General features: G+C 41.5%; 1 protein-coding gene across 1 annotated transcript; it reads right to left on the bottom strand.

Annotated features, from left to right (window-relative positions):
• Window positions 1–963: 963 nt before the first annotated feature.
• On the bottom strand, window positions 964–3861 carry LOC120991607 (gap junction beta-1 protein-like). Its single transcript, XM_040420409.1, has 2 exons — window positions 3796–3861; window positions 964–2042 (listed from the first exon to the last, which is right to left on the bottom strand). Exon 2 carries the CDS (start codon window positions 2030–2032, stop codon window positions 1346–1348), a length of 687 nt encoding a protein of 228 aa, XP_040276343.1. The 5' UTR covers window positions 2033–2042; window positions 3796–3861; the 3' UTR covers window positions 964–1345.
• Window positions 3862–16224: the final 12363 nt, after the last annotated feature.

Genomic DNA, 16224 nt, shown 5'->3' with positions numbered 1-16224 from the left:
CAGAGGAGAGTGTTGCAGTAGTCTAGGCCGGAGATGATAAGGGCATGTACAAGCATTTTCGCAGATTCAAAGTTAAGGAAAGCACGGATGCGGGAGATGTTTTTGAGTTGGAGGCGGCAGGTGGTGGAAAGGGCTTGGATGTGCGGTCGGAAGGAAAGGGCAGAATCCAAGGTCACTCCAAGGCAGCGGACTTGGTTGAAAGGGGATAGTGTGCAGCCATTGATCGTGATAGATAGGTCTGTTGGGGAGTTGAGCAAGATGGGGGAAAGATGATGAATTCTGTTTTATCCATGTTAAGTTTTAGAAAGCGAAAGGCGAAGAAGGATGATATAGAAGATAGACATTGTGGGATTCTGGATAGTAAGGTGGTGATGTCTGGACCAGAGAGGTAGATTTGTGTGTCATCAGCATAGGAGTGATACTGAAAGCCATGGGACTCTATGAGCTATCCCAGGCCAAAAGTGTAGATAGAGAAGAGCAGGGGTCCTAGGATGCATTCACTCCTTCAGCAAAATCTATCATTTCCATTAAAGGGGTTGGCCGCTTTCTAGATACTTTTGGCCAATGTGTATGTAAGATGAATATATGACACTTACTATTACAGCCTTTGTTTGCTATGGGCCGTTTGCTATATTTCATAAGCTGTGTCCCCTGGTTGGGCAAATCTTCTGAGCTGTCCACACAGGAGACTTGTCCATAAAATGGCTGCTGATGGAGGGTCATGTGACCAGGCAAACATAACTCCAGACACATCACTCAGCCTTCTCCATTCAAATACACCACATCTGCACTTTCCTCTGTTGGGAGTTTAGTATAGGTGCAGTGTATTTGAGTGGAGGAGACTGTGTGATTTGCCTGGTTACATGACCCCCCATCAGCAGCCATTTTATGGACAGCACAAAAGACTTGACCAACAAAGGAGAATACCTTATGAAATATAGAAATCCTAAATATCAACAAAGAGTATATTAGTAAGTGCCGTATAGTCCTCTTACAAACACATTGGTGCAACAGTAGCCAGAAAGCAGCCAACCCCTTTAAGATATTGAGCTCAAGTGAAATACCATACACTGTGTAGCTGGATCTATGTGCAGTAGTACAACAGGAACACAGCATCCAATGTGTATTCATAAAGGACAATTACGGTTGTGATACAGAGGACGCATATCTGGACTTTGGTCATGTAACCCTTGGAAACCTATGGTCTGCACGCACATCTGTTACTGGGAGGGGAGGAAGTTGTGTGTAGATGTTTTATTCAGTTGCAAAGAATGACATTTACAGTCTGTCCATATCCAGTGATGGGTTCTGCTATAAAACATCAGGTTTGAGGTCAATGAATCACCTAGAAGTGCTGCTTTTTCCATTGCACCTGGGTGGTTGATGCTGGTTGGTTTATATTCTGCATGACTTGAAAGCTGGCTACTAACTCCCACAGGCAGACCATGGCACTGGTGGCAGACGCTGCGCACAGACACAAGCTGAAGATATTTTTCACAGTTGAATTTATATCTGTACATATAACGGATTTTTCGCACAGTGTAGAGCGGCAATGAATTGTCTTCTGGTGCACAAACCCTTCTGTAACTTTAAAGTATGTAAGGATGAAGAGGACCTCGATGAGCATCCGACTTAGCAGTCCAATTACATGAAGGTTCATCTGTACTTTCTTTCTCCTAAGCTGGGCTTGCAACCAGCCTTCCCGTGCCTGAATGGCGGAACGAGCTAAGCAGGCCACACATAGTGAGTGTGTAAGCAAAGCCACTATTTGTAATGCGAAAAGGTTGAAGGAGGAGATAGGTAAGAACTCATCGAAGCAGCTTGGCATGCAGAGTAACCTTGTAGAGTTGCAAATAAAATCTCTCTCTTCATCCAGCCATATTGTTTTATATCCAAGCAGCAAAATTCCAAAGCGGATGAAGAAAAGTACTGATAAACTTGCCCGACTTATCCTTGAAGCCACTGAGGACATTCCACTCAAGAGACAAGTAGCGGTTTCTACTTCCTGGAATACCTCAGGTGACATGGCCATAGTGAACAGCCTATAGAAGATAAAGTAGTAAGAAGAGGCAATAAACAACAATATACCTTTAAGGACTCATGCACACGACTATGTATTTTGCCATCCCCAAAAAACAGATCCACAAAAATAATGGATGACATCTCTGTGCATTCCGTATTTTGCTGAACAGAACAGCTGGCCCCTAATGTGAACAATAATAGGATATATTCTATTTTTTTGCAGGACGGAAATATGGACATGCGGAAACGGAATGCACACGGACCGTAATCGGAACCATTCATTTCAATGGGTCCGCAAAAACAACGGAAGGTACTCCGTGTGCATTCCATTTCCGTATTTTCGTACCGCAAAAAAATAGAACATGTCCTATTCTTGTCTGCATTACGGACAAGGATAGTACTGTTCTATGAAGGGCCAGCTGTCCCGTTCCGCAAAATACGGAATGCACACGGATGTCATCTGTATTTTTTGCGGATCCGTTTTTTTGCAGACCGCAAAATGCATACGGTCGTGTGCAAGAGGCCTTAGTTAGTAAAGGATAAAATGAAACACTATTCACTGGAGGAGACGGATGTATTTTAGGGGATTTGTAGTGTGTTTTTTTCTGGCATTTTTATCTTGTTCTGAGGCAAAACAGCCAGTCCCAGATGTGGCATAGAAGTATTTAGGAAATATTAAACATAGGACAAGCTGGCTTTTTTTAATGCTATTTTTTGGGTTAATGGCATAATTTCTCAAATCGCACTATGCTCTGGGTCTGGTGTTTTTTTTTCTGTCCCATTGCCTGTTTTTCTCCCATAGACCTCCATTGTTGTGTTTAAAATAACGGAGGAGATTTATTAAAAAATGGTGTAAAGGAAAACTGGCTTAGTTGTTCATTGGAACAAATCAGATTCCACCTTTCATTTTTCAGAGCTCCTTTGGAAAATGAAAGGTGAAAAGAAAAAAGTGTTTTGATAAATCTCCCCATTGTGTTCAGAAAAAAACATGCAATGGGGGTCATACTGTATATTATTAAGTCTATTCCAGTTTTTGGCATTGAAAAAAAAAAGTTTATGCCTTCCGTACCACGTAAGCCAGAAAATCTATTACATGGACTAAGGTGGGAAAAATTGGCTTTTACCTCACTGGATCAACTTTCTGGATAACAGGCTGAACTGGATGGACAGATGTCTTTTTTTCAGCCTTATAAACGATGTTACTATGACTGGAGTAGTTTCCTCTCTAGGCCTCATTCACATAGCAGCGTTCGGTCAATGATTTCGATCAGTGATTGTGAGCCAAAACCAGGATTGGAGCCTCCACAGAGATCAGGTATAAGGGCAAGATCTGCACCTGGATTTAGAGCCGCGCCTGGTATCACTGACCGAATACTGACATGTGAATGAGGCATAAATAAGGCGCATCCTCTGGCAGTACAGGGGTTATGCATTGCTGTTTTTAACGGCATTTAGGCATGGTATATTTTTACTACTGCTTTCTTCCCATGCAGCGCTATAGAGTGACATTACAATGGGGCACATTTCTTTTTTTTCCAAAAAAAGTGCAAGGCATACAATAAAAAAGGCCATTAAAACGCTATGTGCTAAAACACGCTATATAAGCAAAAATGACCACATTAAAAAAAAAAAATACATAACATGCTGATTGAATTAGGCCTTTTTTTTGGAGCATTTTTTAGCCAGGTCATTGTTCTTTGTTTCACCTTTGCGGTGACCTAAAAATAGTGTAAATATAAGTAAATATGCATTGTCCATATTGTATAAGCTTACCTCTGTATCTGGCGTCTGACCTTTGGTGTTCTTGGCAATCTCCTCTCTGCCAGTCCTGTACCCTGCTGTGTGAGTTTCCTGCTTGGATCAATAGTCCTGCATTATTGCCTACATTCACCTGGTTGAAGTTAGACCTCTCTGATCCAGTCCTTTAATGTTGTTGTGTGAGTTGCTCCCAGTTTCTATGACACGCTTCTTCCTCTTTTCTCTACTGAGCTTTTTGTTTATCCACAAACAGAGACAGCATTTGGGAGGGGAATAGCTGCTATACAGACAGGTCAAGAAAGGAGGGGAATGTACAGTACATGAAAGCTATCCTCGGCTGCCGACCAAAGATCCGTATAAGCAGAGCCAGCCGCAAACTATAGAAACAATCCGCAGAGATTTATCATCCCCCTACACCTGTTTCTTGGTGTAAAAAAAGTCAAAAAGAAGGCAAGGTGAGGGTGTAAATGAGGACTACTACTACTCCAGCTATGAGCATAGCTCACTGAGCTTTTTCCAAACTTTTGATATGTCATAAAGACATAGCAAAGGTTTTGATTGGTGGGGGTTTAAGTGCTGAGACCCCCCAAACATCACTAGAATGAGGAGAGAGAAGGACTTGTATATTGCGTTCTGTCTTCTCACTGCAGGAGATGGGCTCAATTTCTTCTTCTGCTGCAAGAAGAGAGAGCGTGCTATGTGTTCGCTTCTCCTCATTCTAGCGATCTGTGGGGGGTTTCCGCACTCAAACCCCCACCAATCAAAACCTTTGATAAGTCACTATGACATATCAAAAGTTTTCGGAAACGTCAGCGACACTTTCATTCATGAGGAGGCATGTAGCTAGGCTTTCCAGCACCCAGTGCAAGAGGTCAGCATCGCCATACTCTCACTGGGGGGACGACGACAAAGACTGGCGTAAAAAGATGGTCTTTGTAAATTTCCCCCAATGTTTTCGGAGACATTTGTGAAAAATTATTAAAATCACTGTAGAGAGTAGAGCCAATAGCAAAGATTAAATGTTTCTGGGTTTTGCCACCTAGGACAGAAGGATCTGGTGTTTGTTTCTCCATTCTTCTCCTTTCTATGGCTGAACCCGGACATACCATAATTTCACCCAGGCAGCACCCCTGATGTTAGCAACGGAGCATCTCGTGCCACCTACTGTTTATTATTTTCCTTATTTTTTGTCTGTCTCACTAACCTGGTCGAACATGCTCAGTTTAAATCTTAGAAGTTAGAAGCTGTGGCAGTTACAAGGAGAGAGCTGCAGCAGATAGGACACACCCCCTGAGCTGCCAGGCTGAAGATAATCTAGCAAAGCACTTGGAGCAGTAAATGTGGAGATCTCTTGATCCATGTGAGGTACATGGCTGGTTCTAGCTTTGTTAGAGAAAGTCATGTACTATATGATGTCTCATTTAAATTTTTAACATTAATCATGGCATAATCTCTTTAAGGTGCTTTTACATGGTTCGATAATCAACCGATTATCAGGGATGAATGTTTGTATAAACGCTTGTTCCCGATAATTGTCCTATGTAAAAGGTGCTGGTGATCACCCGATAAATCCTCAAACACTCATTCATTGTTATTCTTTGCCCCCTGGTGATTCCCCCCAAAGCAGGCCGGTGAATACTAATGAGCGCTTCCATTATGTAAGCGCTCATTAGTACCGAAGGACCAGGAAGCGGTAAACGCTCTGTACTCACCACTTCCTGGTCCTCGGCTGTCGGCTGTGCAGGGCTGCGCACAGCGTGAGGGCGCTCTGTGACTTCACGCTGTGCGTGCCAGTTCAGAGCACAGTCGACTGAGGAGAAAGAAAATTGCAGGCGGCGTCCAGGAGCAGGAGAGGTAAGTGTTTTTTTATTTTATAAAATATGTGGCTGCTGGGGGCATAATAGGGGCTAATCATGAGAGGCATAATGGGGGCTAATTGGAGGCATATGGGGGCTAATTGGAGGCATATGGGGGCTAATTAGAGGCATATGGGAGCTAATGAGGCATATGGGCGCTAATGAGGCATAATGGGGGCTAATAAGAGGCATAATGGGGGCTAATTAGAGACATAATGGGGGCTAATTAGAGACAATGGGGGCTAATTAGGCATATTGGGGCTAATAAGAGGCATAATAGGGGCTAATTAGAGGCATATGGGAGCTAATTAGAGGCATATGGGAGCTAATGAGGCATAGGGGCGCTAATGAGGCATAATGGGGCTAATAAGAGGCATAATGTGGCTAATTAGAGACATAATGGGGGCTAATTAGAGACAATGGGGGCTAATTAGGCATATGGGGGCTAATAAGAGGCATAATGTGGGCTAATGAGGCATAATGTCTTATAATGGGGGCTAATGAGGCATATGGGAGCTAATTAGGCATATGGGGGCTAATGAGGCATATGGGGGCTAATAAGAGGCATAATGTGGGCTAATGAGGCATAATGGCTTATAATGGGGGCTAATGAGGCATAATGGCTGATATGGGGGCTAATGAGAGGCATGGGGGCTAATAAGAGGAATAATGAAGCATAAGGGCTTATAATGGGGGCTAATGAGGCATAAGGGCTGATATGGGGGCTAATGAGAGGCATGGGGGCTGATATGGGAGTGATGAGAGGCATAATGAGGGCTAATGAGAGGCATAATAACAGTGTCATCCACAGTTGCCCCCATAACAGTGTGTCCTCCACAGATCCCCCATAACAGTGTGTCTTCCACAGATCCCCCATAACAGTACGCCTGCGCACTGACGACAGACAGAAACAAGGGTAAAGAATCAGCGGAAGCAAGCAGAGGACGGCACAGCAGACTGAATAGCTTCTTTTGTAAGTAAATAGTTTTATTATAAATGTATCCCTGCATACCGCAATTCTCTCGTATTTTGTAATCTTATTTATATATACTTATTTTGTTTTTGCCCCCCATTTTTGACTGTGGTATCTTTGTGCCCCCCCCCCTATATATTGTTCCTAGAGTCGCCACTGCTGTGCAGAAGATTGTTCTGTGTAAACAGGGATCGGCTGCGCAGGAATAATGATTCTCTATGAGGATAAGCCATCACTGTAGCAATCACTCTTCCTCATACAGTGGAAGTGATTTCTGCATGTAAATGCAGCCCTCTTCTCCGCTGAGAGTCAGGCAGTTATAGGGAATGTCTGGTTTGTTCCTGATAATTGTTTGACACATTGGTCCGAGAAAAATAACCTTTAGGCCAGCTCCCAATCCCTTTGTTAGCTACCATTTTAGTTCCTCTAGACAGGGTAGAGCTACATAGCCCCCCAGCATAAAAACTATGGAGATAGGATTGACTAGAACTGGAACCCTCTCTCATAGCAACCATGTAGTCTGCCTCAGGGGCGTAGCTAATGACTCATGGGCCCTGGTGCAAGAGTTCAGCTTGGGGCACCCCTTACCTCAGTACTTTGTGGCCAGAGGCAGGAAGTACAAGGCCTTCGTGCTGCCCGAGGCAAAAATTGAAACGGCACCCCCTTGAGCCAGAGGTGTAACTTGACCTGCATGCACTTTCTATAATACTGGTGTCTTCTTATGCACCACAAGGGTCTTTGGGCCCCCTCAGGCTCCTGGGCCCGGTAGCTACGCCCCTGGTCTGCCTCTATGGTACGAACATCCTTGGTTAATATAATTTTATTGGTTGCTATTGACATCAATAATTTCTTGAGTGACTCTTTCTGAATGCATGGAGAAGCCACAATGCTGGGCTTCCTCATACAATGGATCCATACACTACTCACAAAAAGTTAGGGATATTTGGTGTTCGGGTGAAATTTATGGAAAACGTAAAAAGTTCACACTACAGTGATATTATATCATGAAAGTAGGGCATTTAAGTAGAAGCATGTAATGGTGATTGGTGATTGGTGATTTCCAAACAAAAGCCAACAACATTGGTGGGTATACCCCCACAAAAATGTCAGTGTCTCAATAACTTGTCATGTGGCCTTGAGCATCAATTACAGCTTGACAAAGACATCTCATGCTGTTCACAAGTCTAACTATTGTATGCTGAGGCATGGCATCCCACTCTTCTTAAAGGGCGGCCCTCAGGTCATTGAAGTTCTGGGGTACAGAGTTACGAGCCTCTGCACAGTGACTCAGCTGATCCCATAGGTTGTCAATGGGATTCAGGTCTGGAGAAAGTGCATGTCACGCCATTTAAGGTACCCCCGTCTCCAGCAGCCATTGTTGTCCATGAAGATGAAATTAGGCATGTGTTACTTATGCAGAGGCACAATGACTGGATTAATGATGTTATTCAAGTAGTATGGGCTTGTCACTGTACCATTCATAAAGTGTAGGGCAGTTCTGTATTGACTAGACACAAGTGCCCACACTGTAACATCACCACCACCAAAGGCTCGTCTGGTGACAACAGTGGCTGATGAATAGCGCTCTCCTTGATATCTCCAACATTGTTGGCGGCCATCATTTCTGCTCAACATGAATCAACTTTCATCAGTGAACAGCACTGAGGCCCATTGTCCCTCATTAAGCGTAGATGCTCCATGGCCCATGCAAGACAATGACGCCTGTGGTCAGATACCCTTGCAGGTCATCTAGCACACAGACCACGCTGTAAATGGTTTCAAATGGTCTGACGTGACACTTGGGTGCATCTCACCTCCCTTAAATGAGCCTGGAGTTCTGTGGCATTAATCATTCGTTTCTGCAGGGCATTGTTCACTTCTATGCCTTTCTGTGACTCTTCCAGTCTCTCTGTATCTGTTTTGCAACCTGCTGATGACACTCTGTGACACTCTATGCTCAGTGGCCACTTCCGTCTGAGAACATCCTGCTTGAAGCCTCGCAATGAGGAGGTACTGTTCATCAATTGTTAGGTGTTGTCTTGGTCTCATGATTTGAAATTTGAACAGCATGATGAGGAGGACTCTTTAAATACCAATTGTGATTGAACCTAGAAATTTATTGGGCAATTCATAGATCAAATACCTGTTGTGCATTTAGCCGTTAAGCTCCTTGTTAGAGAACAGCAAGTTGTGCAAAAAGTACTGAAACACTGAACAGTTGGACATGTGCATTCAAAAGTTTAGGTTAGAAGGTTACATTAAGTTCACCTGTAAAGGTTAGAGTGCATTTTAGGTTCACCCACAAGCCAAATTTTCCTAACTTTTTGTGAGTACTGCATGTGAACAGAGCCTAGCCAACACCAACTAATCGGGTCTACATGGGCACAATGATTATTTCCAACCAAGATATAAGAGTAGATTAGTTAAGTGACTAGTTTAAAAAAAAATTTAATCACCATAAGGCTACATTCACACGTCAGTATTTTTCTATAATCCGATTTTCTGTCCGTTTTTTGCGGATCCGTTGTTCCTGAAAATGTTTCCGTATGTCATCCGTATGTCATCCGTTTTTTGCGGATCCGCAAAAAACGGAAACATGTATAAATTTCGATAAGCAAATAAAGTTGTTTGGATTTCTTGAAAAAAAAAAAAAAAAGAAAAAAAAAAAATTTAAATGTCATTTCCAGGAACGGATTCCGTATAAAACGGATGAAATATGGAATGACATCCGTATGTCTTCCGTTTTTTGCGGATCCATTGACTTTGTATTGTACCAGGATCCGATTTTTCAGGAAAAGAATAGGACATGTTTTATATTTAAACGGACATGCGGAACGGAACAACGGAAACGGACAGCACACATTGTGCTGTCCGTTTTTTTCCAGGACCCATTGAAAGTAAATGGGTCCAGATCTGTTCCAGAAAAAACGGAACAGATCAGGAAAGAAAAAACGGACGTGTGAATGGACCCTTAACCCGTGGAGGACCCGCACTGTACATGTATGGCGCAGATGTCCGTGACTTAAGGACCAGCGCCGTACTGATAGCCGGACCCCTGCTGCATGCACCGACATCGGTGATATCACCAATGTGAGCACATTAACCCTTGATGTGCCGCGGTCAGCGCTGACAGCGATACGTGCGATGTCCTTGCGGGTATAGGAGCTTCCATTGGTTCCCCGTGCTGCTGTGACTGGGACCCGATGCAGGGAAGGCAGCCTAATGCCTAAGTTTCAAGTAAAAAAAAAAAAGCGTCCTTTTCCCAAAATAAAGTTAAATTTTTTAAAAAAAAATAAACAAAAAAAGAAAAGTAGACATATTAGGTATTGCCGCATCTGTATCGATCGGCTATATAAAAATATCACATAACCCCTCAAATGAATACCGTCAAAAAACAAAAATAAAAACTGTGCTAAAAAAAAAACTTTGTCACCTTACATCACTAAAAGTGCAACACCAAGCGATCAAAAAGGCGTATGCCCCCCAAAATAGTACCAATCTAACAGACACCTCATCTCGCAAAAAATGATATCCTACCTAAGACAACCGCCCAAAAAAAAATAAAAATATGGCTCTCAGACTATGGAGACACTAAAAAATGCTGTTATTGTGTAAAACTTAAGTATATAAAAAAAAGTATACATATTAGGTATCGCAGCATCCATAATAACCTGCCCTATAAAAATACCACATGACCTAACCCCTCTGGTGAACACCGTAAAAAAATAAAAATAAAAATGGTGTCAAAAAAGCCATTTACTGTCACCTTACATTACAAAAAGTGTAATAGCAAGCCAATCTAACCGTCACCTCATCCTGCAAAAAATGGTACCCTACCCAAGACAATTGCCCAAAACATAAAAAAATGATGGCTCTCATTCTAGGGAGACACTAAAACATGATTTATTTATTTTTAACAAATGATATCATTGTGTAAAACTTACATGAATAAAAAAAAAAAGTAGACATATAAGGTATTGCCTCATCTGTAAGAACATGCTCTATAAAAATATCACATGACCTAACCCCTCAGATGAACACCGTAAAAAAAAGTGTAAAAAATGCCATTTTTTGTCCCCTTACACCACAAAAAGTGTAATAGCAAGCGATCAAAAAGTCATATACACCCTAAAATAGTACCAATCAAACAGTCATCTCATCTCGAAAAAAATGAGCCCCTACACAAAAGACAGTCGCCCAAAAAATAAAAAATAAATACGGCTTTCAGATTGTGGAGACACTAAAACATCATTTATTTTTTCAAAAATGCTTTATTATGCAAAACTACAAACAACCAAAAGAAGTAGTCATATTTGGTATTGTCGCGTCCGTAACAACCTGCTCTATCAAAATACCACATGATCTAACCTGTAGGATGAACATTGTAAATAGCAAAAAATAAAAACAGTGCCAAAACAGCTATTTTTTGTTACCTTGCCTCACAAAAAGTGTAATATAGAGCAACCAAAAATCATATGTACCCTAAAATAGTACTAACAAAACTGTCACCTTATCCTGTAGTTTCCAAAATGGTGTCACTTTTTTGGAGTTTCTACTCTAGGTGTGCATCAGGGGGTCTTCAAATGTGACATGGCAGCTTAAAATTATCCCAGTGAAATCTGCTTTCCAAAAACCATACGGTGTTTCTTTCCTTCTGCGCAATACCGTGTGCCGTACAGCAGTTTACGACCACATATAGGGTGTTTCTGTAAACTACAGAATCAGGGCAATAAATATTGAGTTTTGTTTGGCTTATAACCCTTGCTTTGTTAGTGTAAAAAAAAAAAAAAAATGGAAAATCTGCCAAAAAAGTGAAATTCTGTTTAATCTTGTCATTCAACCTAACATGGTGGATATATTTCTGTCTAGAGTATCTGTACTCTCACTTTAAGTTATTTAAGCACTTTATGATCTCTCTGAGAGGTATATCTGAGTTTAACTAATAGTTCTACTTGGTGAATTAGGTTGCAATTTGCAGTATGCAGTTAGCAGTAACTATTTGCAGATTGGTTGAGTATGATCTGGTATGGTTGTATGCAATTTGGATTGCATTATGGAATTTGCAATTTGGATTGCAATTGTTTGTATGCTATTTGTAGTTTGCAATTGAATTTGATGGAACTGTAAGTAAACACACATATAACTGTTTCAGTATACACTTTTAATCACTATTAACAGTATGAACATTATATAACTGTTTTAAATACCTATTTTGGCCTCTCTGCTTCCATAAAACACAGCTCTTAGTGGAGTGTGTGTCTGTTCGGCTCCTCTCTCTGGTGAATAATGATTCCAGCAGCTCCTGCTAGGGGAATTTCCCACACAAGCTGTGTGTGAGGCTGGCTGTAATTGGTCAAAACTCCTGGGCTGTGTGAGGCTGGCTAGGATTGGTCAAGACTCCTGCCCAGCAACAGCAGTTTAACTCTCAGCTTTTTGTTGTTTCTGCTGTGTTATTGAGCTGTCCTTACATTATATAATGAATCTTAAAGGCATATTATCTTTTTTTGCTTCTGTGAACACAATATAAATAACAGTTATATAACATCCAAACATGAAGTCACTGTAAATAACTCTGCTTTTGTCTTTAACACACAAACATAGGAACTGTATTAAGGTTCTTGGCAGGTCTAGCTGTATAAACATATAAGCTATATTAGCAACCTAGGGCAGGTCTTAGCTGGCCAGCTACACATGGTTAATCTTACATACCATGAAGACATTTTTTTGCAGAATAATGCTGCTTGTACGAAACAGCCTAGCACTGTTGATAAACAGCAGGAAGCCGTGTATCTGAAGCAGGTATGTGTTTTGTATATCTCACATGTGTTTGCACAACAGTTCTCTCCATGTTGCCTATACACAATGATCAGGATAGTCACTGCATAAAAAGTTTTTTTGCAGTATAAATCCTAGTTCACACTTCAGTTATTTGGTCAGTGTTTAGTCAGCGATTTCCATCAGTTATTGTGAACCAAAACCGGGTGCAGGTCAAAAACACAGAACAGGAGCAGATCTTTCCCTTATACCTTATGTGTGTGGAGGCTTCACTCCTGGTTTTGGCTCACAATCACTGACCAAACACTGAGGACGCCTTGACTTGAATGGGTCCGCGATCAGTAAAATAGGCAAAAGTGCTATCTTTTGTGGTGGGGAAGCACGGACCCGAAAGGCCATGGAAGTGCTTCGGAGTGTTTCCATTGGCTTCTGATCCATGCCTCTGCTACGCAAAAGATAGGTCCATAATAAGGGCACGGAGCCCTTACGTTGGTGTGAATGAGCCCTGGCTGTGTGAAAGTGGCATAAGAGTCCCAACGCATAAGAATTTTGTTCTGGTATTTTTGCAACCCCTATAAAAACCACCAAATTAAGCACTTGCATTTGTTTTGTGGCATTTTTCTAGCGTTTTTTGCACCCAGTGGGACAGATTTAGGGTACATTCACACGACCGTATGTACTTTGCAGTCCGCAAAACACAGATTCCCCCAAAAAATATGGATGATGTCCTTGAGACGTCTGCGTTGCATCTGGTTATTTGTGGACCGATTGTAAGAATGCCTATTCATGTCTGCAAAACAGACAATATTAGGACATGTTCTATCTTTTGTGCGGGACTGCAGAACGGACATACGGAAGCGGACAGCATGTGGTGTCCCATCCTTTTTTTGTGGACCCGTTGAAAAAAAAGGCTTCATGTGTGATCTGGATGCAGACCAAAAATACAGTCATGTGAATTATGTCAATGCGTCAAAATGTTATCTGTAAACCAAAAAAAGGATGGATTTTTTTGCAATGCCGGGGTCGCGGCAAATGTGCGGGTCTGTCTGCAACTCCATTCATTTGTATGCTATCATCCCTTCACTGCGATATTTGTGATATTTTTATTTACCCGATCTAGTCACTGTATTTTCTAGCTTGAGGCAGGTTTGTATTATGGATGCAATACCTCAACCTCCTGCAGTTTTGCATAACATCAGTAGAACCATGTAAATTCTGGGTATTGTGACCATAATACAGACACTAAAATTTACTCTGAAAGAAACATAACATTACATGACATAGGAAATATAATATAAATAATATATCCAACACACATGTCCACAACAACCTGGTTCTAAATAGGAACATCTATATACCACCACATAAGTACACAATGTATAGCATGTAAGAATATGGATAAATAAAAAGAGTAGGGAACACCTGCATTCAGATACACATACGAGAGTTTTCAGTAAATTTAATTTATTTATACCAGAGAAAATATATAATAATGCATAAAATGGTATATAAAATGTTATTAAACATATAATCGCATGCTATATAGACTTATAATCAATGTTTAGGTACCGATCCCACTACTTCTGGTCGATTTGAAGCGCTTCAATGTATATTTAGTCTCATGGGGTTATCCGTCTGGTGTAGGATAACCCCATGAGAATAAATATACATTGAAGCGCTTCAAATCGACCAGAAGTAGCGGGATCGGTACCTAAAAATTTGGAAAAAGAAAACTTGAAATCAACAGCCGCAGTGACATCTGACCTGCTTGCTTGATTGAGCACCTGTGCAGGAACCAAACTATACAAAACCACTGAGACGGCACTCCTACAATTGATTACCGCAGATCCCTGAACCTACCTCCTGGAAGCTACATCGCAGCCTGTAAGTGTACTACACGTGGGACGCCACGTTAACCGCAGTACAGCCGGCACAAACCTACAGAACTGTAAGTAAAACCAATGCCGAATGAATGTTTACACAGGCAAAGTGTTTGGACACATTACTAATTTGTAGCAAAAGTAATGTAAGTGACTCAACCACACGTCCTCACTTCGGCTACATTGAAATTAATCTGTGAACTTTTTCAAGACCCTGATTACTACGGACTGTGTCCAAACAGCGTGGATATCAGATCCACTGGACAAATAATTCAATACGGACAGTCAATACGCAATAGAAAGGAACAAAAATTTGAGATTTTATCAGGATACTTCTTTCCTAGGATTGTCCATATATTTCAGTGTTGCTTTTTATGCATGTTTGCAATTTTAATAATTTTAAAGTGATTATAAGTCTATATAGCATGCAATTATATGTCTAATAACATTTTATATACCATTTGATGCATTATTATATATTTTCTCTGGTATAAATAAATTAAATTTACTGAAAACTCTCGTATGTGTATCTGAATGCAGGTGTGCCCTACTCTTTTAATTTATTTATACAATCCCTCTGAAGATTGGGTGTAATCTTCTTTGTAGGAGCACCCATTCCATTTTTGTCTAGGAGGTGAGCCTTCTCTAAATAGATTTTTTATATATATTGCTATATCACATTTTTAATAAGAGGAATTAATGAAATCGCTGGACCAATTGATGGGAGGATCATGAAACCAGCCATGGAATGCCCAGTGTATAGGAGTCGAAGACACTCCTTTGTGAGTCCAGAAGACTGGAAAGCAACAAAATAGTCTCCCATTTGAAAGGCTGACCTTTCTCCCCTGGCAACTAGAGATGAGTGAATTTTTCAAAAATTCGATTTGCCGTTTCGCCAAATTTGTTTGAAAAAATTTGCGAATTACGTAAAAAAAAACTGCTATTTCCTGGCTGCAGAGAGCCTTTATAGTGGTGTAGAACACTGTGCCTTGCAGTTACACACATATGGAGTCTGCTTTGGTAGTGAAATAATACTGTGAGTTCGTATGACATGCAGATGACAGGCGTCACTCTTAGAATCACTGCACACTTCACTTATTTGGGCAGTTACGGGGCCAAAACTGACCAAATAACTCAAGTATGAACTCAGCCTTACAGGTCGATGTTAGCGCCAAGACACTCCGTGTGCTGTCCGCATCCGTTGCTCCGTTCCGTAGACCTGCAAAAATTATATATCATGTCCTATTCTTGTCCGTTTTGCTGACAAGAATAGGCATTTCTATAAAGGACCAACCGTGTTTTGCGGATCCGCAATTTGAGGACCGCAAAACACGGCACGTTTGTGTGAACAAGCCCTTTATCTGAAGATATGCTAACAAATCAGAGGCCTTTGGCTAAAACTTCTCAAAGGGGTATTCCTGTAGGTGAAAGTTATCCTGCTCTATCCATTTCTATGGAAGTTCCGGAAATAGGCGAGTACAGTGCTTGGCTATCTCCGGAACACCCACAGAAATGAATGGAGCGGCCGTGCGCTTGTGCGACCGGCCGCGCAGGTCATTTCAGGGGAGCAGCAGGGGGCTTGCCGGGGGTACAGGGCCCTGTTCTTGTGATTGGTGGGGGTCCCACTGGTAGTACCCCCACCAACCTGATCTGATAACTTTTTCCTACCGCAATACCCTTTTAAAGGTATATAACTAAATTAGTACATACTGTATATCAACTAATGATTTAATACCTTGTGCAATCCATCTCTAAAAGGAGAGGTTAGGATTAATATGCCTAATGTAGTTGTATATCTGATAATTCCAGTCTGGCTCAACATCTTCCTCCTTGAGTCAGCGTCTACACATTAAAGTGGTTTTCTGGGAGTTTTATACTGATGTCCTATCCTCTGGATAGGTCATCAATATCTGATCAGTGGTGGTCTGACATCCGGGACCCTCGCTGATCAGCTGTTTGA

The sequence above is a fragment of the Bufo bufo genome, chromosome 2, assembly GCF_905171765.1.
Source record: "Bufo bufo chromosome 2, aBufBuf1.1, whole genome shotgun sequence".
Lineage (NCBI taxonomy): Eukaryota > Metazoa > Chordata > Amphibia > Anura > Bufonidae > Bufo > Bufo bufo.
This window is presented reverse-complemented; position numbering and strand designations above follow the sequence as displayed.